The sequence below is a fragment of the Ascaphus truei genome, chromosome 6 (assembly GCF_040206685.1).
Source record: "Ascaphus truei isolate aAscTru1 chromosome 6, aAscTru1.hap1, whole genome shotgun sequence".
Classification (NCBI taxonomy): domain Eukaryota; kingdom Metazoa; phylum Chordata; class Amphibia; order Anura; family Ascaphidae; genus Ascaphus; species Ascaphus truei.
In genome coordinates, this window is record NC_134488.1 from 116,886,762 (window position 1) to 116,910,253 (window position 23,492).

General features: G+C 49.1%; 1 protein-coding gene across 10 annotated transcripts in view; it reads left to right on the top strand.

Moving 5' to 3' along the window:
• The window catches only part of ARHGEF10L (Rho guanine nucleotide exchange factor 10 like), a 104,286-nt gene extending 83,283 nt beyond the window's left edge, over positions 1–21,003 (top strand). For all 10 annotated transcript variants that reach the window (XM_075605988.1, XM_075605984.1, XM_075605991.1 and 7 more), the window contains 7 exons: positions 609–695; positions 1,778–1,992; positions 3,380–3,534; positions 5,005–5,147; positions 14,194–14,362; positions 16,321–16,443; positions 17,442–21,003. In XM_075605988.1, coding sequence (XP_075462103.1) covers positions 609–695; positions 1,778–1,992; positions 3,380–3,534; positions 5,005–5,147; positions 14,194–14,362; positions 16,321–16,443; positions 17,442–17,977 — 1,428 coding nt within the window. In that variant the 3' untranslated portion in view covers positions 17,978–21,003. The remainder of the gene's footprint in view (positions 1–608; positions 696–1,777; positions 1,993–3,379; positions 3,535–5,004; positions 5,148–14,193; positions 14,363–16,320; positions 16,444–17,441) is intronic.
• The last annotated feature ends 2,489 nt before the right edge of the window (positions 21,004–23,492 follow it).

Genomic DNA, 23,492 nt, shown 5'->3' on the forward strand with positions numbered 1-23,492 from the left:
TGTTGGCACTGCCCCTCAGGCTCTGGCAGTGACTAAAATGGGACAGAGATTTTTCATGTATGGATCTGCTCAATTCTTCAGTGTCTCTGTGTGCAAGTATTCACATATATTAACTCCGCAGGGAAGCTCTCGCAATGCTCATGTTGGGTTCGTGGCAATTTGTTTTGTCTTCTCTTCTGTACTTGAGAGGATGATTCTGCCTTTTTTACTGTTTCCTTTTCTCCATTTATCACTTTGGTTTCTTTTTCTCCCTCTCTTTCTCTCTCTCTCTCTCTCTCTCTCTTTTCTCTCTTTTTTCTTTTCTTCTCTCTCTCTTTTCTTCTCTCTCTCTCTTTTCTTCTCTTCTCTCTTTTCTTTTCTTCTCTCTCTCTTTTTCTTTTCTTCTCTCTCTCTTTTTCTTTTCTTCTCTCTCTCTTTTTCTTTTCTTTTCTTTTCTTCTCTCTCTATTTCTTTTCTTCTCTCTCTCTATTTCTTTTCTTCTCTCTCTCTCTATTTCTTTTCTTTTCTCTCTCTTTTTTTCTTTCTTTTTCGTATCATCTATTTCTCTTGTCTAAGAAGACATCTTTTTTTATTGTCATTTTATTTATGCTCCATTTTTCCTTTTAAAGCTGGGAGGCGCGGTCCACACCTCCGTACAGACCTTTCTGCTGGGCTTCTCGTCTGTCAGCACCTCGTTGCCTCAAGGATATTTATGGGTGAGTTCACCTATTCAGTGACTGTGGCCCTTCCACCCTCTATTTACAGCACAGGTAAAACTACGGGATGTCCACTCCTCCATGCCAGCTTCGGATGGGGTAGTGCTACCCTCCTTTACATAGGTTCTCACCTGGCTCTGCAAGGTGTTGCCATCATTTCCACAACTGACGGGATTCAGATGTCCTCTCCATTTCTGTGCGCATAGTATAAGTAACTGGACATCTTCAGAAATGGTACTGCCCATGTTTTGGCAGATTCAGGTTCTTAGAACAGGCACTGGACCATTGCATTTTTAATGGCACATCTGGAATCCCCTCAATATCTGACAAGCACCCTCTCTATCCACCTTTAAGTCCCAACTCGAAACACACCTCTTTAATTAAGCATATGGGTAGCTCTGAGGCTGATACTATACACCTCATACATAATCCTTGACCCCTTGCAGACGCACTCACCAGAACGCCCTCCTACTGTCTCTGTAAGTTCTTCCTACTTACCACTTCGATGGTAAGCTCTTCGGGGCAGGGGCTCCTTTTCTTAATGTTACTTTTATGTCTCAAGCGCTTATTCAATTATGTACTTTATTATGTCACATTTATTACTGTGAAGCTCTATGAAGATAAATGGCGCTATAAAAGATATACATACTGTACATACACCCTTTCACCAGTACTTGTAAAATTCCCTATACATTAATTCCTCTCCACATGCTCTCTGTCGGTATCATGGCATCGTGCTCAGTGTGCCAGCCTTACCCATACACACAAAGCTACCTTCTTGTTCCTCTAGCACAGGGGTTCTCAACTCCAGTCCTCAAGGGCCACCAACAGGTCAGGCTTTCAGGATATCCCTGCTTCAGCCCAGTTGGCTCAATCAGTCCCTGCTTCAGAACAGATGGAGTCATTTTTGACTGAGCCACTAATTGAGCCACCTGAGCTGAAGCAGGGCTATCCTGAAAACTTGACCTGTTGGTGGCCCTTGAGGACTGAAGTTGGCCGCCCCTGCACCAGCAGCTGTATACTTCTGTAGATTCACAGCCATTGCAGCCTGTGCAATGATATCGATGCTTTCTCTCCTGCAGGTGGGAGGAGGCCAGGCAGGAGGAATAGGACAGATACAGATCTTCTCCCTAAACCACACGTCCCCACGTATGATGAAGGCTTTCCCGCTGCCCTCCCACGTGCTGTGCGTGGAGAACGTGTGCGTCACTTGGGCCAAGGAGGGCGGCGAGAATGAAGAGGAGTGTACGTCTGTCTCGGCGCGTCCCACTGTATGTGTCGGTCTGCAGGACGGGAGGTGAGAGGTCCCCAGATAGCGCAAATGGCATTTATGTAACTAGAGGTGCCTCCCCCCCCAACAGGTCAGGTTTTCAGGATATCCCAGCTTCAGCACAGATGGCTCAATCAGAGGCTCAGTCAAGGACTGAGCCTCTGATTGAGCCACCTGTGCTGAAGCAGGGACTGATTTAGCCACCTGTGCTGCAGGGTTATCCTGAAAACCTGACCTGTTGGGGGGGCTTGAGGCCTGGAGTTGTGCACCCCTGTATTATGCACTAGATTCCAGTATAAAGCACTCTCTCTATAATCTTGTAAGAGGTAATCCCAGGAGAACCGCACCCTCTTTTCACACATAACAGAGCTCCAGACGTGAGGCTCCAGACGTGAGGCTTTCTGTCCAAACTGCATTAAATAGAAGTTGCCGTGTGTGTCCCGTTGCGATACTGCGATAGTGCAGAGTGGATGAGCACTTCCATATTAGGTGATACTTTTTTGGACTAACAATTGATATTTTAGTGCAAGCTTTCGAGAGTTTTCCTCCCTTCCTCAGGTCCAGCCATACAGCACAGGGCTCGAGGAACCGAGTAGACCTCTCGGAAGCTTGCCCTAGAAGTGTTAGTTCAAATAAAAAAGGTATCGCCTAATACTGAAGTGCTCATTTATGTCTAAACTGAGGCATCCTCTAAACCTACAAGCCCTAACCGTGATAAAGGCAGCACTATGTAGCCGAAACGTTGGATTTGTTGGCTCATTAAACTCTTCTTTTTCAAGTCCGTTGTGCCGGGCTTCATCTTTTGTTGAGTACAAGTTGATCGCCCTTGGGCCCCCTCTTCAATATGCCACAAAGCTGCTTTTTCCACTGCAGTTTCTGGCACCAGTTCATTTGAGTAGAGCAGTGTTTCCCAACTCCGGTTCTCAAGTACCACCAACAGGTTAGGTTTTCAGGACATCCCTGCTTCAGCACAGATGGCTCAGTCTTCCATGACACCAGGAAGCGTTTCCCTGTATATTAAACTGGGGGTTTCTTCACTAAAGGAGTAGGAATAATGTGAAAGAGACACTCGGCTGTCACATATAAGAAACTTCCCTGAAATTGTGCTCTTACCCCCGTAACTGGGACATTATGTTGTCACGAAAGAGGCAGACGCCAGTAAGGTTTTAAACTTACTATTTGCAATCACATACATTTAAAAAAAAAAAGACAATTAAATATCAAGATATGTATCAAAAAGTAACTATTAAGCTGCAGGGCCTTCTGGCAGTGAAAGGATTAAGCGCTATGTACATTGTACCTTTTCATGTGAAATAAGAGGTGAGCGCCTGCATGGACCACTCTAGTTAAAGCCACAATGATCATACTAGACCTTTGTCCTGATGCCCTGATATTTTCCCCTTCTCGCCGGCAGTATCATGGTGTACGGCAGCGTCGACACCGGATCGCCCTGTTTAATGGCCGTGAAGAGCCCCGGGTTACAGCCAGTCCTTTGCCTTGGGCACAGCTCTAACTTCCTGTGTGCGGGACTGCAAGATGGCACTGTAGTATTGTACCCCAAAACACAGGGTAAGACGCGGTTGCATTTCTGTTGGGGAGTTTAATAAAGGTACAGCAGAAGGCTTTAGACAGAATGTTGGAACTTGAGATGGTTTTGACAAAGCTGAATGTGTGGAGTATATGAACAGCCGGGCTTTGTGCAGCACAAGAAAGAGCTATACTAGCAAACCTAGCTTTGTCTGAACGGTGCACTTGTGAAGCAATGTGTAGAGATTACAAGGCAGGAAAAGATGCTTTGGTAGAGATTTAAAGTCATTCAATATGTGCATCATCACAATCTGCACACTGACAAGTGATTAGCTGGTTGCCGATCGATCCGTTCTCCTGTAATCGATTCTGTGGGGAAGATCATGTGACCAGACAGGCACTAGATTCAATTGGTTGACTGCTAGAGAGGGCAGTGCTGAAAAGGGTGATGCTGTTTCAGAAGGGGAAAGGGATGTGACTTTGTAAATATTTGCTATAAGAACATAAATGCTTGTTACATTAGAATACATTAAAAAGTATTTAAAATTGTTTTAAAAAAAAAAAGTATTTTCTCTTCGTACAGAACTAATTTATTAAATAAACAAACATAGGATATTGCTTGAACTGCAGCTTTAAAGACATGGGGTATAGTAGTACTTCTGGAACCGCGGGCCCTGTCATGCAGTATCTCACACGTGATGTGTGTGTTGGGTTTATTTGGGGATAGCAGCATGGGATCAGTATGCATTGCAATAGGCATGTGTAGTGGGTTTGGAGCCAGTGTTGGAATAGTGGAATATAGTATTGTGTGATTACTGTGCAGATCCGTGTTTGTGGGAAGTTACTATATTGGAATTAGCAGGGAATGCCTTAATAGAACTGTGTGGGTGGAAGAACAATGGTAGATGCTTCAGGCCAGCATGAGAAGAATTGGCAGTACTCTGTTTGTATGAAAGCACTGGACTATGCAGTGGGTGCTGTAAAAACAGATTGGTTTCTATTGGTAGAGCCATGTTCATAGAAAGAAAAGTTAAAGAAGGGAGGGTTAGAAGTGGGGAGAGGGAAAGGAGGGTTAGAAGTGGGGAGTGTGGGGAGTGTGGGGAGGCTTAAAAGTGGGGAGGCTTAGAAGTGGGGAGGCTTAGAAGTGGGGAGGGTTAGAAGTGGGGAGGGTTAGAAGTGGGGAGGGTTAGAAGTGGGGAGGGTTAGAAGTGGGGAGGGTTAGAAGTGGGGAGGGTTAGAAGTGGGGAGGGTTAGAAGTGGGGAGGGTGGGGAGTGTGGGGAGGCTTTAGAAGTGGGGAGGCTTAGAAGTGGGGAGGCTTAGAAGTGGGGAGGGTTAGAAGTGGGGAGGGTTAGAAGTGGGGAGGGTTAGAAGTGGGGAGGGTGGGGAGTGTGGGGAGGCTTTAGAAGTGGGGAGGCTTAGAAGTGGGGAGGCTTAGAAGTGGGGAGGGGGATTGAGAAGGTTGACTGCAGTTAGCAACTCTGTATCATCCACCTTTACCTCTCACTCGTCAGGAGGATTTTGGGATCCAGGAAACCCCTCCACTGTGCAGGTGGGAGACGGGCCCGTGCAGGTATTGCTGGTGCTTGATGACTGCGTGTGGGTGAGCTGCCGGAATACAGTCACTGTTCTGGAGCCGGAGACCCTAAAAACCCAGGTACCGAGGAACTCCTCCATCTTTAGCTATAGATCTGAGATTTCATTTCAGTGTGTGCTATTGGCTTTCTGTTATTTCTCTTAAACTATTTAATTATTACCATGGACACATAATGGTCTCTTAAATGCATATAGACCACTAATTGGAGAACATTGTCAGCCAGGCTGCTTCCTAATGATGCAGCTATTAGTACGCTGCACACAGTACGTTAATGTGGGGAGTCTGAGCCGCGAGAAGGCGGTATAACTATAAGGGTTCAGGTTTTCCCTATTACTGTTCTACATCGCCACAAAAAGGAGTTCACACATCCGTATTGTAGGTCTTTGTTTAAATAAACAAAACAAACCCAGAAAAGTGAGCAGTTCTGCTTGGTTAGGCGATAACGTTTCCTGGCTGCAAAACGGGGACAATAAAAGTGCAGAAATCCAGGGCTGTGTTCTGATGTCATTATTGCCCAAGTTTGGTAACCAGGATTCTGCATAACATCCAGGAGGTGTTCTATGTATCGAGGTCTCTGGTTGGCAAAACTAGAGCAAAAACATTGCTCTACAGTAGATCAGAGGTCTCAAACTCCGTCCTTGAGGGCCATGAACAGCACAGCTTTTATGGATCTCCCTGCTTCAGCACAGGTGGCTCAATCAGTGGCTCAGTTGAAAACCTGTGCTGAAGCAGGGATATCCATAAAACCCTTTTCCTTGAGGACTGAGTTTGAGACCCCTGCACTACGTGTGTTACATAAAAGGGTCTTGTACAGGGGTGGGAAACTCCATTCCTTAAGGGCCACTAACCGGTTTCAGGATATCCCTGCTTCAGCACAGCTGACTCTACTGAGCCACTGATTGAACCACCTTTGCTGAAGCAGTGATATCCTGAAAACCTGTCTGTTGGCGGCCCTTGAGGACAGGAGATTTCCCACCCCTGGCCTTGTAGAACACACCCAGATTATTTTGCTTTAATAAACATGGTGCTGTTTTGCTCCAGTTTTGCAACAGGGAGAAGCCTTTTTGATGCACAGCCCACCTTCTCACTGCCAGGTCGTCCTCCGTGTCCAATGAATGCGTGCTGCAAATGATCTATATTCTTTTAAACCTCCTGGAACCAGTAAAAAATAATAAAAAAAAACTTTCAGGAACACAACAGCATCACTGTCAGGGCGATTATATGTGTTGTAGTTACTCTTAACACGGTGTTATTGTGAGGGTCTCCGGCACGCCCCCTCTTTTTAGGTTTGTGGCAATGTTTTCACACGGCCTCATTTGCAGTAGCTTCTTGCCCCCAGCATGGACATTCGGAGGACAGGTCTGTGCTGGTAAGAATATTACCATAGCTGCGCTTTCCTGTCCTTCTCTCCCCCCTGCCCCCCTCAGACATTTGCATATTCTAACACATAAACCTAGTTTGCATCTATTAAACCTCATAACTCTGGCAGCTGCTTTGCGGCTTCTGATGAATAATGCATGGCCAGCCCTGGGTTATCGCACGCAGACACGCCGGACTGCTATCCTTAAAAAGGTGTTTGTTTGGAGCAATGCATGGTGGGTACACGCAGATCTAAATCCGCATCCTATCCTGACCTTAAATAAATGGGTCTCCACCGGACCCCGAGAGGGACGCTCGAGTTTACAAGTCGGGGCTCTGCCTCAAGACAACAATCTCAGCCGGCGTGCGTCCCCGAAAATATTTCCACCGCGTGCGTGTGCAACTAGCAAAAAGAAATGCAATCATTTAAACTCCCGTATGTAATGCAGGTGACAGTCTGTGGGATTTATCCTTTTCATTAATATATGCAGGATGTTGTTCTTGCTCCAAAAAAAAAGTCCCTCCTGCACAGGCAAAAGGTGTTGAATCCCCCTCGCATCGACATAAAGTGTGGACATTTTGGGCACAAGCCCAAAGAGTGAATTTATTGGCCCCAGGGCGTGCTTTCCAAGTACTATATAATATAGATGTCAAATCTCCCCTAGACTGGGATAGTAACGTGTGCACACAGCCTACAGGGCTTCAGCGCTGTTATTAGCTTCTATATATTAAGACAGGCACCGATATTTATTTTTTTCTCCCTTGCCCCCTCCCTTCCCCGTCCAGGAGGACAGACCTCTAAGTACCCCAAAAACACCAGGGGGGACGGGGACTGGCAACTCAACACAGCAATCAGGCAGCATAGGAGGCCAGGCAAGGTTCTGTTATAGTAACAAAAGGGCTGAGTAGCTTAACCCACTAGAGTAGGGTCTCAAACTCAGTCCTCAAGGGCCACCAACAGGCCAGGTTATATGGACATCCCTGCTTCAGCACAGGTGGCTCTGTCTTTGACTGAGCCACTGATTGAGTCACCTGTGCTGAAGCAGGGGTATCCATAAGAGCTATCCTTGAGGACTGAGTTTGAGACCCATGCTCAAGAGCAGGGATGCGCAAACTTCTTGAGCTGCGGTCCCATTCCCAGGAGCCGCCGCGTTCGCGCCCCCCCCTCTCCCAATGGCCCAGCGTTAAATGACGTTGCAGTCATGTGACCCGATCACATAATTTGACGCATGACGTCACATGACAACGCAGCGCCGAAGACCCGGCTGGCAGCAGGTAAGGGAGTTACAGAGGCCTCACGCCTCCCCTGGCATTTTATTTAAATGCTGTGGGGCCTCTGTAACCGCCCGCGCCCCTCCTAGAAATTCTCCCGCCCCCCCCCCAGTTTGCGCACTGCTGCTATAGAGTGTAAGCTCTCAGGAGCAGAGCCCTCATTATATTCTGTATCTGTTTGCCCTTGTCTGTATGGCATTTAGTTTCTGTAATTGATGTCACTCTGTACCCCACTGTACTGCGCTGCGGAATATGTTGGCGCTTTACAGATAAACAATAATATTAATAATAATGGTAAGCAAGTGATTATGTGACAAGTGAAATAGCCACGTGATATATATATATATATATATATATAAATATATATATATATATATATTAGAAAAGTGCCAAGTAACTATACACGGTGAAACAGATAGTAAGTGATTGAATGGTGTGTGTAAAGTGTAAGGATAATAACATATATTGTATTGCTTATAGATGGGGATACTTGTATACCAATAGGCAAGGCAGCTCTCAAATTGGTTAACCAGTCCGGTGAGGGAGATACTCAGAGGGAAAGAGAGAAACAATTTAATCACACTATTAATGGCTAGCAAAACACTCAAGTGTTCAAATGCATTAAAATACATATAGGGAAATGGGGTGGGGGGGGGGGGGGGAAGACAGGAGATAGCAGAGGGATAAAAAGTCCAGATATAGTCACCAATGACTTAAATCCCAAAAAGTGCCGCAAAACTGTGTTTGAAGACAGCGTGGAAATGTGGAGGATAATATGCTGTATTGATGGTGAAAATGCCGGCGTCTACTCCACTCAGATCACGGATAAGCTTGTGCAGGGAGAAAGCTTGGAAACAACAAGGGCACGGACGTTCCACAGGGTAGCGAATAATGAAGGCAGATGGATAATTAGCCTCGCGTTCGCTGTGTGAAAAAATTGTGCGCCCGTTACTCTGTCGTCTCAAGTTCCATACAATCCACTGCTGATGAGGGCAAGTTATTGTAGCAAGGTGTTCCTGCACTAATGAATTGCTACAATGTAGCTGTGTGAGCTGTATAAACCATCTGACAGGAAAACTTTTGAAAGCAGCTGAGCATAAGACTGATCCAAGTCTCAGCTACAGTAACAGCACTGTGCCGTCTGTGACATGGATCCAACTAGTTTAGTCACGCTATCTGGTGACTTCATCAGGGTTTTGTCAGCGATCTGAGTGGAGTAGACACCGGCATTTTCACCATCAATACAGCATGTTATCCGTCACATTTCCACTTGTCCACGCTATCTTCAAACACCGTTTTGCTGACCTTTTTTGGGATTGAAGTAATTCCTCATATACTGTATGTGACTATATCTGGACTTTTTATCCCTCTGCTATCTCCTGTCTTCCCTCCCCCTTCCCCCCATTTCCCTATATATATTTTAATGCATTTTAACGCTTGAGTGTTTTGCTAGCCATTAATAGTGTGATTAAATTGTTTCTGTCCCTGGCCTTATAGTGTGCGCTCTGTCTGTCTGTCTGTCTGTCTGTCTGTATGTCTACAAAAAGAACAAAAGTTGTATGGCCAAATGTTAATTTTCACAAACGTACATATTGTTTTGTTCCTTGTCCCTCTCAGAAATATTTGTATTTATTTGAAAACCTTTTACCTGAATACAAAACATTGAAATGTATATGAGGGGGTAGGGTCTCATATTGTGGGCATCACTTCTCCCTTCCGGGAATTCGTTACATCAGCCCGCTTCATGCTTTAGTAACTCGCTGTGTGACTAAAAATGGATTCCGGTCCATGGAGTATAGTGTCTACGGCAATTACAGTATATGGTCACAGCTTTATTGCAGGTACACTTTTAATCAAGACTTAATTATAAATATTCATTAATTTCTAGAAGGGGAGTCGGTTTGGGGGGAGCGGGGCGGGGTGGCTATATTAATTGTGAGTCTGCACCCCATGACATGCTGCTTTTAGTTGCCATTGGTAAAAAGTCTCGACAATGCGCCAGGACTCTTGTTACTCGTGATGATGTCATGAGACCAGAGTTACCGCTCTCCTGGGCTAGAGGAGCTCATAGATGCTACCCCATTAGACGTGGTACAGCCCTTAGCCAGTTAATTGCCCCAAAAACATTATAAGGGGTCCCTAATAAAGTGAAACTTAAAACACATGAATTTAATGCACGGGCAAATAAAAAACCATGGTTACGATAACAAAATAATAATCAAATACTTGCTGGGCCCCTCCGAGTAACTGGAGGCCAAAACATTTGTTACGTTTGCCAATTACGTGAGTGACCTATTGCTGACTGAGAGAGACCAACTAAAAGTTTCATGAGCTTAGAATTTTTAGTAGGTTCTTCATTTTACCATTTTCTGGCTAGAGGATTTTATAATTTATGGATGTTTAAACATTCAGGCTTTTTTGGGTTGCCTTTATTCAGGTGCTTGTCTGAAAGCTTAATTATCTGACTCTTGTTCTATTTCCAGCCACACGGTTATTGTCCTTTATTTTGTGTTTCTTCCGCTGTTTAACTAATTTGCCAGTTCTGAGTTACAGAAGCATTTTTAAATCGTGTTTTATTTAAATTTTCATGTTAAAAGTTTATATTTTCTGTCTCTGTGCTGTACTGCTCTGTGCCCCCCCTCTCTGTGTGTTCCTGTGCTCCCCCTCTGTATGTCCCTGTGCTCCTCCCTTGGTTTGTTCCTGTGCTCCCCCCCCTCTTTGTGTCCCTGTGCTCCCACCTCTGTGTGTCCCTGTGCTCCCCCCCTCTGTGTGTCCCTGTGCTCCCCCCTCTGTGTGTCCCTGTGCTCCCCCCCTCTGTGTGTCCCTGTGCTCCCCCCTCTGTGTGTCCCTGTGCTCCCCCCTCTGTGTGTCCCTGTGCTCCCCCCTCTATGTCCCTGTGCTCCCCCCTCTGTGTTCCTGTGCTCCCCCCTCTGTGTGTCCCTGTGCTCCCCCCCTCTGTGTGTTCCTGTGCTCCCCCCCTCTGTGTGTCCGTCCCTCTCTCTGTGTGAGCCCGTGTCCCTGTCCCTCTCTCTGTGTGAGCCCGTGTCCCTGTCCCTCTCTCTGTGTGAGCCCATGTCCCTCTCTCTGTGTGAGCCCGTGTCCCTCTCTCTGTGTGAGCCCGTGTCCCCCTCTCTGTGTGAGCCCGTGTCCCTCTCTGTGTGAGCCCGTGTCCCCCTCTCTGTGAGCCCGTGTCCCCCTCTCTGTGTGAGCCCGTGTCCCCCTCTCTGTGTGAGCCCGTGTCCCCCTCTCTGTGTGAGCCCGTGTCCCCCTCTCTGTGTGAGCCCGTGTCCCCCTCTCTGTGTGAGCCCGTGTCCCCCTCTCTGTGTGAGCCCGTGTCCCCCTCTCTGTGTGAGCCCGTGTCCCCCTCTCTGTGTGAGCCCGTGTCCCTCTCTCTGTGTGAGCCCGTGTCCCTCTCTGTGTGTGAGCCCGTGTCCCTCTCTCTGTGTGAGCCCGTGTCCCCTCTTTGTGTGAACCCGTGTCCCCTCTCTGTGTGAGCCCGTGTCCCCCTCTCTGTGTGAGCCCGTGTCCCCCTCTGTGTGAGCCCGTGTCCCCCTCTCTGTGTGAGCCCGTGTCCCCCTCTCTGTGTGAGCCCGTGTCCGCCTCTCTGTGTGAGCCCGTGTCCCTCTCTCTGTGTGAGCCCGTGTCCCCCTCTCTGTGTGAGCCCGTGTCCCCCTCTCTGTGTGAGCCCGTGTCCCCCTCTCTGTGTGAGCCCGTGTCCCCCTCTCTGTGTGAGCCCGTGTCCCCCTCTCTGTGTGAGCCCGTGTCCCCCTCTCTGTGTGAGCCCGTGTCCCCCTCTCTGTGTGAGCCCGTGTCCCCCTCTCTGTGTGAGCCCGTGTCCCCCTCTCTGTGTGAGCCCGTGTCCCCCTCTCTGTGTGAGCCCGTGTCCCCCTCTCTGTGTGAGCCCGTGTCCCCCTCTCTGTGTGAGCCCGTGTCCCCCTCTCTGTGTGAGCCCGTGTCCCTCTCTCTGTGTGAGCCCGTGTCCCTCTCTCTGTGTGAGCCCGTGTCCCCCTCTCTGTGTGAGCCCGTGTCCCCCTCTCGGTGTGAGCCCGTGTCCCCCTCTCGGTGTGAGCCCGTGTCCCCCTCTCGGTGTGAGCCCGTGTCCCCCTCTCTGTGTGAGCCTGTGTCCCCCTCTCTGTGTGAGCCCGTTTCCCCCTCTCACTTTGTGAGCCCGTGTCCCCCTCTCTGTGTGAGCCCGTGTCCCCCTCTCTGTGTGAGCCCGTGTCCCTCTCTGTGTGAGCCCGTGTCCCCCTCTCTGTGTGAGCCCGTGTCCCCCTCTCTGTGTGAGCCCGTGTCCCCTCTCTGTGTGAGCCCGTGTCCCCCTCTCTGTGTGAGCCCGTGTCCCCATCTCTGTGTGAGCCGTGTCCCCATCTCTGTGTGAGCCGTGTCCCCATCTCTGTGTGAGCCCGTGTCCCCCTCTGTGTGAGCCCGTGTCCCCCTCTGTGTGAGCCCGTGTCCCCCTTTCTGTGTGAGCCCGTGTCCCTCTCTGTGTGAGCCCGTGTCCCCCTCTCTGTTTGAGCCCGTGTCCCACTCTGTGTGAGCCCGTGTCCCACTCTGTGTGAGCCCGTGTCCCCATTCTGTGTGAGCCCGTGTCCCCCTCTCTGTGTGAGCCCGTGTCCCCTCTCTGTGAGCCCGTGTCCCTCTCTCTGTGTGAGCCCGTGTCCGCCTCTCTGTGTGAGCCCGTGTCCGCCTCTCTGTGTGAGCCCGTGTCCGCCTCTCTGTGTGAGCCCGTGTCCGCCTCTCTGTGTGAGCCCGTGTCCCTCTCTCTGTGTGAGCCCGTGTCCGCCTCTCTGTGTGAGCCCGTGTCCGCCTCTCTGTGTGAGCCCGTGTCCCTCTCTCTGTGTGAGCCCGTGTCCCCCTCTCTGTGTGAGCCCGTGTCCCCCTCTCTGTGTGAGCCCGTGTCCCCCTCTCTGTGTGAGCCCGTGTCCCCCTCTCTGTGTGAGCCCGTGTCCCCTCTCTGTGTGAGCCCGTGTCCCCCTCTCTGTGTGAGCCCGTGTCCCCCTCTCTGTTTGAGCCCGTGTCCCCCTCTCTGTGTGAGCCCGTGTCCCCTCTCTGTGTGAGCCCATGTCCCTCTCTCTGTGTGAGCCCGTGTCCCCTCTCTGTGTGAGCCCGTGTCCCCCTCTCTGTGTGAGCCCGTGTCCCCCTCTCTGTGTGAGCCCGTGTCCCTCTCTCTGTGTGAGCCCGTGTCCCTCTCTCTGTGTGAGCCCGTGTCCCTCTCTCTGTGTGAGCCCGTGTCCCCTCTTTGTGTGAACCCGTGTCCCCTCTCTGTGTGAGCCCGTGTCCCCCTCTCTGTGTGAGCCCGTGTACCCCTCTGTGTGAGCCCGTGTCCCCCTCTCTGTGTGAGCCCGTGTCCGCCTCTCTGTGTGAGCCCGTGTCCCCCTCTCTGTGTGAGCCCGTGTCCCCCTCTCTGTGTGAGCCCGTGTCCCCCTCTCTGTGTGAGCCCGTGTCCCCCTCTCTGTGTGAGCCCGTGTCCCCTCTCTGTGTGAGCCCGTGTCCCCCTCTCTGTGTGAGCCCGTGTCCCCCTCTCTGTTTGAGCCCGTGTCCCCCTCTCTGTGTGAGCCCGTGTCCCCTCTCTGTGTGAGCCCGTGTCCCCCTCTCTGTGTGAGCCCGTGTCCGCCTCTCTGTGTGAGCCCGTGTCCCCCTCTCTGTGTGAGCCCGTGTCCCCCTCTCTGTGTGAGCCCGTGTCCCCCTCTCTGTGTGAGCCCGTGTCCCCCTCTCTGTGTGAGCCCGTGTCCCCCTCTCTGTGTGAGCCCGTGTCCCCTCTCTGTGTGAGCCCGTGTCCCCCTCTCTGTGTGAGCCCGTGTCCCCCTCTCTGTTTGAGCCCGTGTCCCCCTCTCTGTGTGAGCCCGTGTCCCCTCTCTGTGTGAGCCCGTGTCCCCTCTCTGTGTGAGCCCGTGTCCCTCTCTCTGTGTGAGCCCGTGTCCCCTCTTTGTGTGAGCCCGTGTCCCCTCTCTGTGTGAGCCCGTGTCCCCTCTCTGTGTGAGCCCGTGTCCCCCTCTCTGTGTGAGCCCGTGTCCCTCTCTCTGTGTGAGCCCGTGTCCCTCTCTCTGTGTGAGCCCGTGTCCCTCTCTCTGTGTGAGCCCGTGTCCCCTCTCTGTGTGAGCCCGTGTCCCCTCTCTGTGTGAGCCCGTGTCCCCCTCTCTGTGTGAGCCCGTGTCCCTCTCTCTGTGTGAGCCCGTGTCCCTCTCTCTGTGTGAGCCCGTGTCCCTCTCTCTGTGTGAGCCCGTGCCCCCCTCTCTGTGTGAGCCCGTTTCCCCCTCTCTGTGTGAGCCCGTGTCCCCCTCTCTGTGTGAGCCCGTGTCCCCCTCTCTATGTGAGCCCGTGTCCCCTCTCTGTGTGAGTATTTTGTCCTCGGCACCACTGTCTGCGACTCACCGGCTTTATACAATCTCTTACCCTGTGCTCCCTGTTCCTGCACTTGTCTTTGTGTCCCTGTGCTGGTCTGTGTGTTACTTACCCTTTGTTCCTCTCTTGCTAGAGGTTTGAAGCCCTGCAGGAGGAGGGAGTGAGTGTAACCCACATGGTGAGGGCAGGAGGAGGGGTGTGGATGGCGTTCTCGGAGGGCTCCTCCATCCGCCTCTTTCACACTGAGACCCTGGAGCTGTTACAGGAGATCAACGTAGCCACCCGCACCTTGCTTCTGCCAGGTAACTCCCTTCTTATTACTCCCTGCTTCTGCCAGGTAACTCCCTTCTTATTACTCCCTGCCTCTGCCAGGTAACCTCTTCCTCATTACTCCCTGCTTTTGCCAGGTAACACATTCCTTATTACTCCCTGCTTCTGCCAGGTAACCTCTTCCTCATTACGCTCTGCTTCTGCCAGGTAACACATTCCTCATTACTCCCTGCTTCTGGTACCTTCCTCTCATATTACTGCATAAAATCCAAAACAATCCCCCTACTGAACAGGTAAAATCCCACACCATATAATGCTTTGTCTGGGATAGTGATGATATTCGCAGGGATATACAGCATTGTGCAAGATTACCCAGGAAAGAAGCCCTGGCATTAGCACAGATCTAGTGTGGCCAACTCCAGTCCTCATGGGCTACCAACAGGTCAGGCTTTCAGGATATCACTGCTTCAGCACAGGTGGCTCAATCAGACAAAGAAGCAGAGATATCCTGAAAGCTTGACCTGTTGGTAGCCCATGAGGACTAGAGTTGGCCACGCCTGACTTAGATCCATCCTCTTTTCACATCAACTATTGAGTGGTGACCTACAATAAAGGTTGCAAAATGGCCCGAATTTCCAATTAAAACGTCTCATTTATTAGTGTTCATTAAAAACAATTGAAAACAATTGATAAAAGATATAGATAAACCACAGGCAAAAGAATCTCCACATAAGTAAAAACGAGACTAGTGGGGAACTTGACATCTTAAGCTTCATGTGAGGAAGTGAACTCCCAGAATGTTAAACCCCAGGGGTCCTGTCCAGACAAGCAATGGGCACCTCCGCAAGACATGCTGGCACAGAAGTGTTGGGCCTCCTCAGCTGAAGATCATTCCCTGTTTAAAAGGTCCATCCCGGGAGAACTCTGCTCCTGATGTAGAATGAGGCAGCCAAAGGCGTTTCAGCACACCAGAATGGAGTGCAGCAAAAAAGATTTACTTGACAATCAGGTCAACACAAAAAGGCAAACAGTCGATGTTTCGGTATTTCTCAAGGGTTGCGTATGAATATTACATATATATATTTTTTTAAATGGTGTTTAAAGACTTTTTACCACGTGAAGAGCCTGGCAGTGTCCCGGTTGGGAGCAGCGTGTCCGGGACAGTCGCACGACACCATGCCATTGTCCCGAGCAGTACACTGGGTGGATGGGAGGTTTAGTGAGCACTGCGCTAATGATACAGCACAGCTTGGCTTCTGCCCGGTTTCCCTGGCTCCCGCCTAAAAGGAATCGGAGCCGGAGAAGTAATCGTATCTGACACCCACAACATGTTAATCCCTGGCAGAGAACGAGTACGTTTTTGTCTTGCATGATATCCGTATAGGGTCTTGCCTCTGCCTGCAGATGGTAACAAAAGGTGCTATCAACTATGGGGAATTGCACTGACACGCAGGCTCCCCCAGGTTTGTCCTGTATCCGGACATCCATCTACTTTCATCTTATGAACTTACTTACCCATGTTAAGCTTTTTGTTTTGTTCTTAAGGTTGGAGAATTACATTGTTCTCACTTTCGTGCAATAAACTTGCTTCTGTAATCACTCAAACACATGGGGTGTGCTATCACTTTCTCATTTCTAATGTTGTATTTTTATATAGTGTTCACCAAACAGAGAGTACTTTACATCACAAAATATACAAACTATATATAATAATGGGAAACCATAATACAATACTCTGCACTGCCCTGTGAAGTCTAACTCCTAATGAGTGAGAGTTACCCATGGGAAGGCAGTTTCACTCATTCCCAGCTCGTACGCTCGCATGAACTTCAATGAAAGTTTGTTATTTGCTATTAGAATTATTACGCTTCTTTGAACCATATGACCCAACTTTCTCGCAGGGCAATCTTTGAGTTGGTCTGTGTATTTGTCATCTCTCTGGTCTCCCTCTCATTACTGTATTCCTCCACCGTGGTCTCTCTTTATGCAGAACAAAAGAATGCTCGAGTTACTGCTCTGCTCATTTGCCACGGCTTGCTGTGGGTAGGCACTGACCTGGGCATCCTGATCACCCTGCCTGTGCCAAAACTCGAGGGGATCCCCAAAATCACGGGTAAGAAAGGCTGCCCATGCTGACCATCACAAGCTTCTGGGCACCATCAACATGTAATCTGACAGCAGATAAGGGCCATTTGGTTCACCTACTTTTAACCCTACAGTTCTTGGGCCATAATTGGTACCCTACTTGTATGCCCTATTTGTTACATTTAGGTTTCTGCTGTTCCTAAACAAAGCTATGGTAAACTTCACTTGCAGGCATAGGTGAACCTAAAGTGTTTAGGAAACTGGATAAAATCTGAAGATATGGTAAAGTATTTATTTATTTAAAATCATACATCCAGGACTGGCGACTTGTTTTTCCTGCCCTTGACTAAAATTTAGCAGCATGCATTAATAACCCTTCACAGGAGTAAGGTTTCCAGAGTTCTACTTGTTTGACATACGCCAGAGGTATTTTAATACAAGTTCTTCCCGTTGGTGAAGATTCTCATTTCAAGGAAGAAGTCCCATGTAATGGTTCTGGTTCTATAGGATATCTGTAGTAATGTTCCTTATTATTTAAAGATCTTGAAAGTTCAGGGATTAAAAAGCACAAAATATGACTTATCATCGTTAAATGGTTATTTAATACCAGGGGTATTTAGTACAAACCGTCAAATAATGCCTACCTACAGTACATGAAGGTTACAATTTTTATAATGGAGTTTATCTATTAAATGGGCGATAGCCACTATTAATCACTTAGCTATTCACTTGAATGATTGGAGCAATAGTGGTTATCACACTTTTGTGTATAGACTCCTCTGTGTTTCAGATAACAGGAGCAGTCTTCGATTCCCATTGCGGACTTTTGAGTATCTAGTTAGAACTTGCAGTTTGCATCCATACTCTACTTTGCACTTTTTCATGTCTATACTTGCAAGGGAAATGTTGGCATTCACACATTCTTCTGTATATGTATGTATCCATATCCTAGTGTAGGCAACATGTAACCCAGACCATTTGGTCTAATTCTTCACATTTATCTCTTTATTCCTTCCTCCACACCAGGTAAGGGAATGGTTTCCTTGAATGGTCACTGTGGGCCAGTGCAGTTCCTTACAGTAGCCAGTAGTACAATGGCTCCTGAGGCTCTGAGGACTGAGCAAGGATCTAGAGAAGATGTAAGGGGATGTACGGGGCCGGTGGAATCCAAAGAAGATACCCCAGATGGTTCATCCCAAGACCTCTCCTCAGACAACCACCATCCATCTCGTCTGAAAGGGATCCTTCTGCAGTACCGCCTGCGTGGCACTGCACATCTTCCTGGCCACCACCTCTCTGCTAAGGAGGGCTCCAGAGTGGAAAGCGGGGCCCTTGAAACCAGCGAGGAGGATGGCTCCGTTTACGAGATGGCAGACGACCCCGATGTGTGGTGTAGGAGCCAACCTTCAGGTCGAGACGCTCACCGCAAGGAGATCAGCTCTGTGGTCATAGTGTCAGGAGGACCAGGGTACCGAATCTTCCATCCCTCCTCTAACAATTCCCAGTCTGGAGGAGAGACAGACAGCACATTGCTCATGTGGCAGCTACCCCTGATCCTATAGCATTCTGCATTTCTCTTATCCCATCTGGGAACATCGGGTTCAGAAACGCACGCCTCATAAACCTCAATGCTGTTACAATGTTGCAATATATTTTGTTGCTCAATTGGGTACTTGGGATATGCCTTAATCTTACAGTAGTTGTTGACAACCTGAAAAAAAGGGAGAAGTCAACCCTACCAAGTTATAAGTAATAAGACACTTCAGAATTGGATAAGTAACATGGGCCCCTGTATTACCCGAGGAAAAGGGACACAACTCAAGACAGTTATTTGACTGCTGGAGCAAAATTCCCTTTTCTTTAAAATATGTGCAAACACTGAAGATTGTTATGGGACTGTAGCTATAACATTTGTTACGCTTCTAAATGTTGGAACAATGTCACTAGCCGGTCAATACCAGACTCGCCAATGGGTTAAACGGCTGTTTGGTAAAATCCCACAAAAGGTGTATGAGGTGTGTGGTGACACTGTTCATGTTACACAGCTTCCATAGGCCCAGTGGGAGGTCTTTTATTATATTGGGTTTAAAACACACAAATTACGTCACAGTGTAGCTTGCAGGTCAATAGGATATTTATTAATATTGTTACCGTCTGGTCAAACCATGTTTGCAACTCCTCTTCAGAGTGTTGTTTCCTCTATCCATTCCCTTCATTTTTTTTAAATACAGGATTGAAGCAGGGGATCTCCGGAGCTGAACCCCACAAATTTCAGTTATAGGGAACCCCCTCCTTACCTCCAGGGTTCACTACACAACTGCTTTTCAAAGCTCCCGGCCCTGCGGGCCAATAGGAGGAAGCTGTGACATCAACCGGTGCGGCTCCCAATCGCCCCATGTGAGGGCTTTTTTAAACGGCAGGAGATACCGGCACCCCATTCAGAGGTCTATATCTCTGAAAGCTGGGGGTTTGCGGAGCTGAAATCAACGGGGTCCAGCTCCGGATACCCCCTGCTTCAAACCTGTATTTCTAAATAAAAAAAGGCTTGGATTGCACCTTTAATATTTTGGGTGAAAATTTTAAACTGGGAGATGAAGTCACTGTAGTATGAAACTCCTGCAGTCTCTAAAAGCTGTTACATTGTTACAATGTTACAGCAGCAACACTCTCAGGAGGTGACACAGAATGTTAGAAGGTGGTGCAGCAATAAAAATGCATGAGACACCTTTTCAGGAATGTGGCACTGAAAATGTCATGGGCAGTTCCTCACGAATGTTTAACCATTATGGTGTCTGGATGTAATAGGTTAGGAATCCGTCATCTGGTATCTTTAAACTGTCTTAATGACTCTAGGGCAGATGACGCTCTTCCTTTAAACGTGGGGGGGGCAAAGCTATACATTTAGGAGATCATAACTGCGCGTAATTTAAAGGCTGATGAAAAGTGCCAAACATGTTGGCTACAGTAGGTACTAAGGAGGCGGATTAATTAAACGCATTCAGAAAGACAATTGTGACTGTGATGTTACCAGAGTGCCTTCAGTACAGTACGTCAGATGCAGGCAGTAATTGCTAGCATGTCAGTTAAATGTTTGGGTTACCATAATGTCATAACGTCCTTCACCCCCTAAGTTTGATATTAAATGTTGTTGGGTATAGAGCAGGGGTGGTCAAATCCAGTCCTCAAGGGCCACCACAGGTCAGGTTTTCAGGATCTCCCTGCTTCAGCAGAAGGGGCTCAGCACTTGAGGACTGGAGTTGCCTACCCCTGCTATCATGTCACCTTCCTCTTATGCACAGAGAGTTCCTTGTGTGCTTAAAATGAGTGCGCCGATACATCCTTTTATCACATAAGAGGAAGGAGACTGATTCAAACAGACCCTTTTTTCACTGTTGCGCTATTCACTTGTTACATCTTCCATGAATAAGATTACTAGTTAAACTGCATTTCGTCTTTGATCGGCATTCCCAAAGAGCTGTATGCACAGCTACTCATTTGTGACATATCAAAAGCACCTTCCGATGAAGTCCAGCTTCCTCTTGGTGTTTTTGATTGCTGTCAGATACGAAATAAACTTGAATTTAGACTCTTACTCATGCGATATTCAAGTGAATATCTTTGCAGAGATGATTTGGTGTCAGTGGCTGTATTCACCCAATAGAACGTTGTAGCTGAAAGGGTTAAGGCGTAGAGACGGAAAAGACCACGAATCAGCATCTGCATGTTGAAAACCCCATGAATTGTGGCTAGATGTGTTATTCTAAACAGCTGTTTTGACAGCTGAGTGGGGTGATAGGTTCAACAAATCCATGTCTGACCCTTTAATGTATAGGGGTAAAATAATAAGGCTGGGGAGCTCGGTGAAACGGAGCATTCTGTTTGATTAATGTCACAACCCTGAACATAAGTGATGCAATCCAACTCCTGAGTGCCTCATTACATTAAAAGGCAGGGATTACAGGCCAACTGATCAGGTCTTCTGACTCCTCTACAGCTATAGGTGTGTGTGCCGCCACTGCATCTAGGCTTGTGCCCTGCAGGCCTGCTTCCTATTCCTGCAGCACCAACACGTTTACAAAGAACTGATGGTCATTGCAACCCTGTGTCTTTCATGGCTTTCACAGCAACAGGAGACAGGCTGCCTGGTGCCCATCAACACTGTGCACACTTACTCCGATGTACTGCACAAATGGTTGTGACTGCCCGGCTGGCTCCACCCCCATCTGGTTTATATCTTGCATCTGAACTGGTTCCCCATTTCCGTAGAGCTGGAGGTACCGGGGCTGCCCTTGGGCATTTGCAGGAAATGTGCACAGAATGAATGTGTTTTATTTGTTCCCCTACAATAGTAAAGTAGTCGGTCTATTCCCAAAGAGCACGGTGATGGTAAAACGGGGGGTAGCAGTGAGGTAGATGCACAGGGGGGTCATTAGCTTGGCTGCAGATGTACCACTCCATAGGAGTTAGGTGTCCCTTCCCCTCCCCTCACTTCTGTACATATGTGTATGTAAATATATAGATTTTATGTGTATAAATGGGGGTGTACATATAACCTGCATGAATAAAATGTAAAGCTGTGTTTCCCAGATTCTCATTCTTCGGTCTCTCATTCTCTCAATATCAGCTTTTGGCAACGGGACACATTACACCGAATCCTTCTTTAACCCCCTTCAGTGTCGGAGGGGGCAGCAGTGCATTAAACCACTTAGGGCCTCATGCAGAGAGCAGCAAATTTAAAAATTGGCGAGTTTAATAAAAAGTAGCTTTTTTGGAGAGTTTTATTCTCCATATGCAGAAAAGTGCGAATTCTGCAATGTATAGCATGAATGCGTGTGGCGAGTTTAAATTGGAGAGAGGCGCGCTGCAGAAATGTGTTAAAATAAAATCGCGCCTTTTTTTTTTCCTTTCCTATGGCCGCGAGCGGCAGCTTCTTGCCAACTTTTCCTGGCGAGGCAAATAGTAGAAAATCGCGCCATTTTATTGGCGCGAACAGCCGCTAGATGCCGTTCGCGCCTCTCTGCATTAGGATAATTTTAAAACTGGCGAGATGGAGGTTCTCGCCAGCCGCGAGGCGAGTTTTAGAAATAGAAAAAAAAAATTGGCGCGTTTTTCGTAACTCGCCATTTTCTGCGCGAAATTCTCCAAAAAATGGCGAGATTTAAAGTAGCGCTGCTCTCTGCATGAGGCCCTTAGTGTATTGTTCTCTTTGGGAAGGACGACCTATTCTTAGGGTGACCATACCGGATTTTCATTAAATGTTCCGATGTCCCGGCAGGTTTATCTAAATCGTTCAAATGTCCCAGTTTTCAGCCTTTTCCTGTCTGGAGGATGGCAGGGGAGGGCAGCAGAGGATGGCCGCGGTGGTGGCAGGGGAGGGCAGCGGAGGAGGATGGCTGTGGCGGAAGCAGGGAGGGCAGCGGAGGAGCATGGCTGCAGAAGAGGGTGGGGGCAGAGGTCTATGGTGGCAAACTACAGCGTTGACGCTGCGTCATTTTGCCACCACAACCCAAATTGAAATTTGGGGCTGCAGTCGCGTCACGTGAGCTGGTTCAGCCAATAAGGCCTCGTTCAGGGTGCAGGCTTCGGAGGGAGGGCGTGCTGCTGTGCGAGCTGCCGTGGGACACAAAGTATTCAAATTGAATACTGGTTGTCAGGGAAGCAGCTGTCCTGTCTCCGAAGCCAGGAGTTGACGCTGGCTAGTTTCAATAAACGAAAAAATTGGTTTTTGAAGCTGCAGCAGCGTCACTGGGACCTAGGCAGCCAATGAAATCATTCTTGAGAAGGATTTCATGACTGCAACTTGGATCCCTAACCTGCCGTCTGTAGCCCCGCCCCCTCAACTCCTGAAACAGTCTGCTGGGGATGAACACACATCGCCCAGCAAACTGCCGCCCTCCCTCCAACTCCTGCCTCTGGCACCCTGAACGAGGCCTAAGGCCTCGTTCAGGGTGCCGGAGGCAGGAGTTGGAGGGAGGTCGTTCGGGAGGGAGGGCGGCAGTCTGCTGGGCGATGTGTGTTCATCCCCAGCAGACTTTTTCAGGAGTTGAGGAGGGGGCGGGGCTACAGACGGCAGTTTAGGGATCAAGGCTGCAGTCATGAAATCCTTCTCAAGAATGATTTCATTGGCTGCCTAGGTCCCAGTGACGCTGCTGCAGCTTCAAAAACCAATTTTTTCGTTTATTGAAACTGTAGCCAGCATCAACTCCTGGCTTCGGAGACAGGGCAGCTGCTACCCTGACAACCAGTATTCAATTTGAATACTTTGTGTCCCACGGCAGCTCGCACGGCAGCACGCCCTCCCTCCGAAGCCTGCACCCTGAACGAGGCCTAAAGGTGGACCAGCTCTGTGACGTGTTCGTTACGCCCCCCCGCCGCGACCCAACTCCTGCAGTTTGAGCGGAGATCCCCCTCTCCTCCTCACACTCCATTCCCCTCTCTTACCTTGCCTTGTGGGTAATGTGGGACGGGGGCGAGGCCTTTGGGTCTTGTGTCGGTGAGAAGTTGGGACCATGCGGATGCAGAAGTTGCACCCAACTTCTGGCGCCAGCCGTGACACCGGCAGGGAGGGTGAGGGCCCTACAGGAAACAAAGGCTCACACAGCCCGACACGGAGGCTGGACCCAACCGCTGGCCATGTCTAACTTTCAGTGCTTGCCAGCCGGGCCCCCCTCACTCTCGGGGGGGCCCCCTGCATTGCAGGGTTTTGCAGTAGTGTAGTTACGCCCCTGTTTGCATTCCTATTACTAGGAATTGACAGAAATGTGAAAAACACAAACCGACTGGGCAAACAGAGCCATAATTTACAGGAATAAAACTGTTAAATAAAACAAGCAGAGCTCTCTCCCGCACTGCACAGCATTTAACAATTTTCTACAGTACTGGTTTATTGATCAAAGCTCACGCCGGCCTTCCTGCCCGCCCACCCGGCTCACTCTCCTACCAGCCCGCCCGGCTCACTCTCCTACCCGCCCGCCCCACTCACTCTCCTACCCGCCCGCCCCACTCTCCTACCCGCCCGCCCGGCTCACTCTCCTACCCGCCCGCCCGGCTCACTCTCCTACCCGCCCGCCCGGCTCA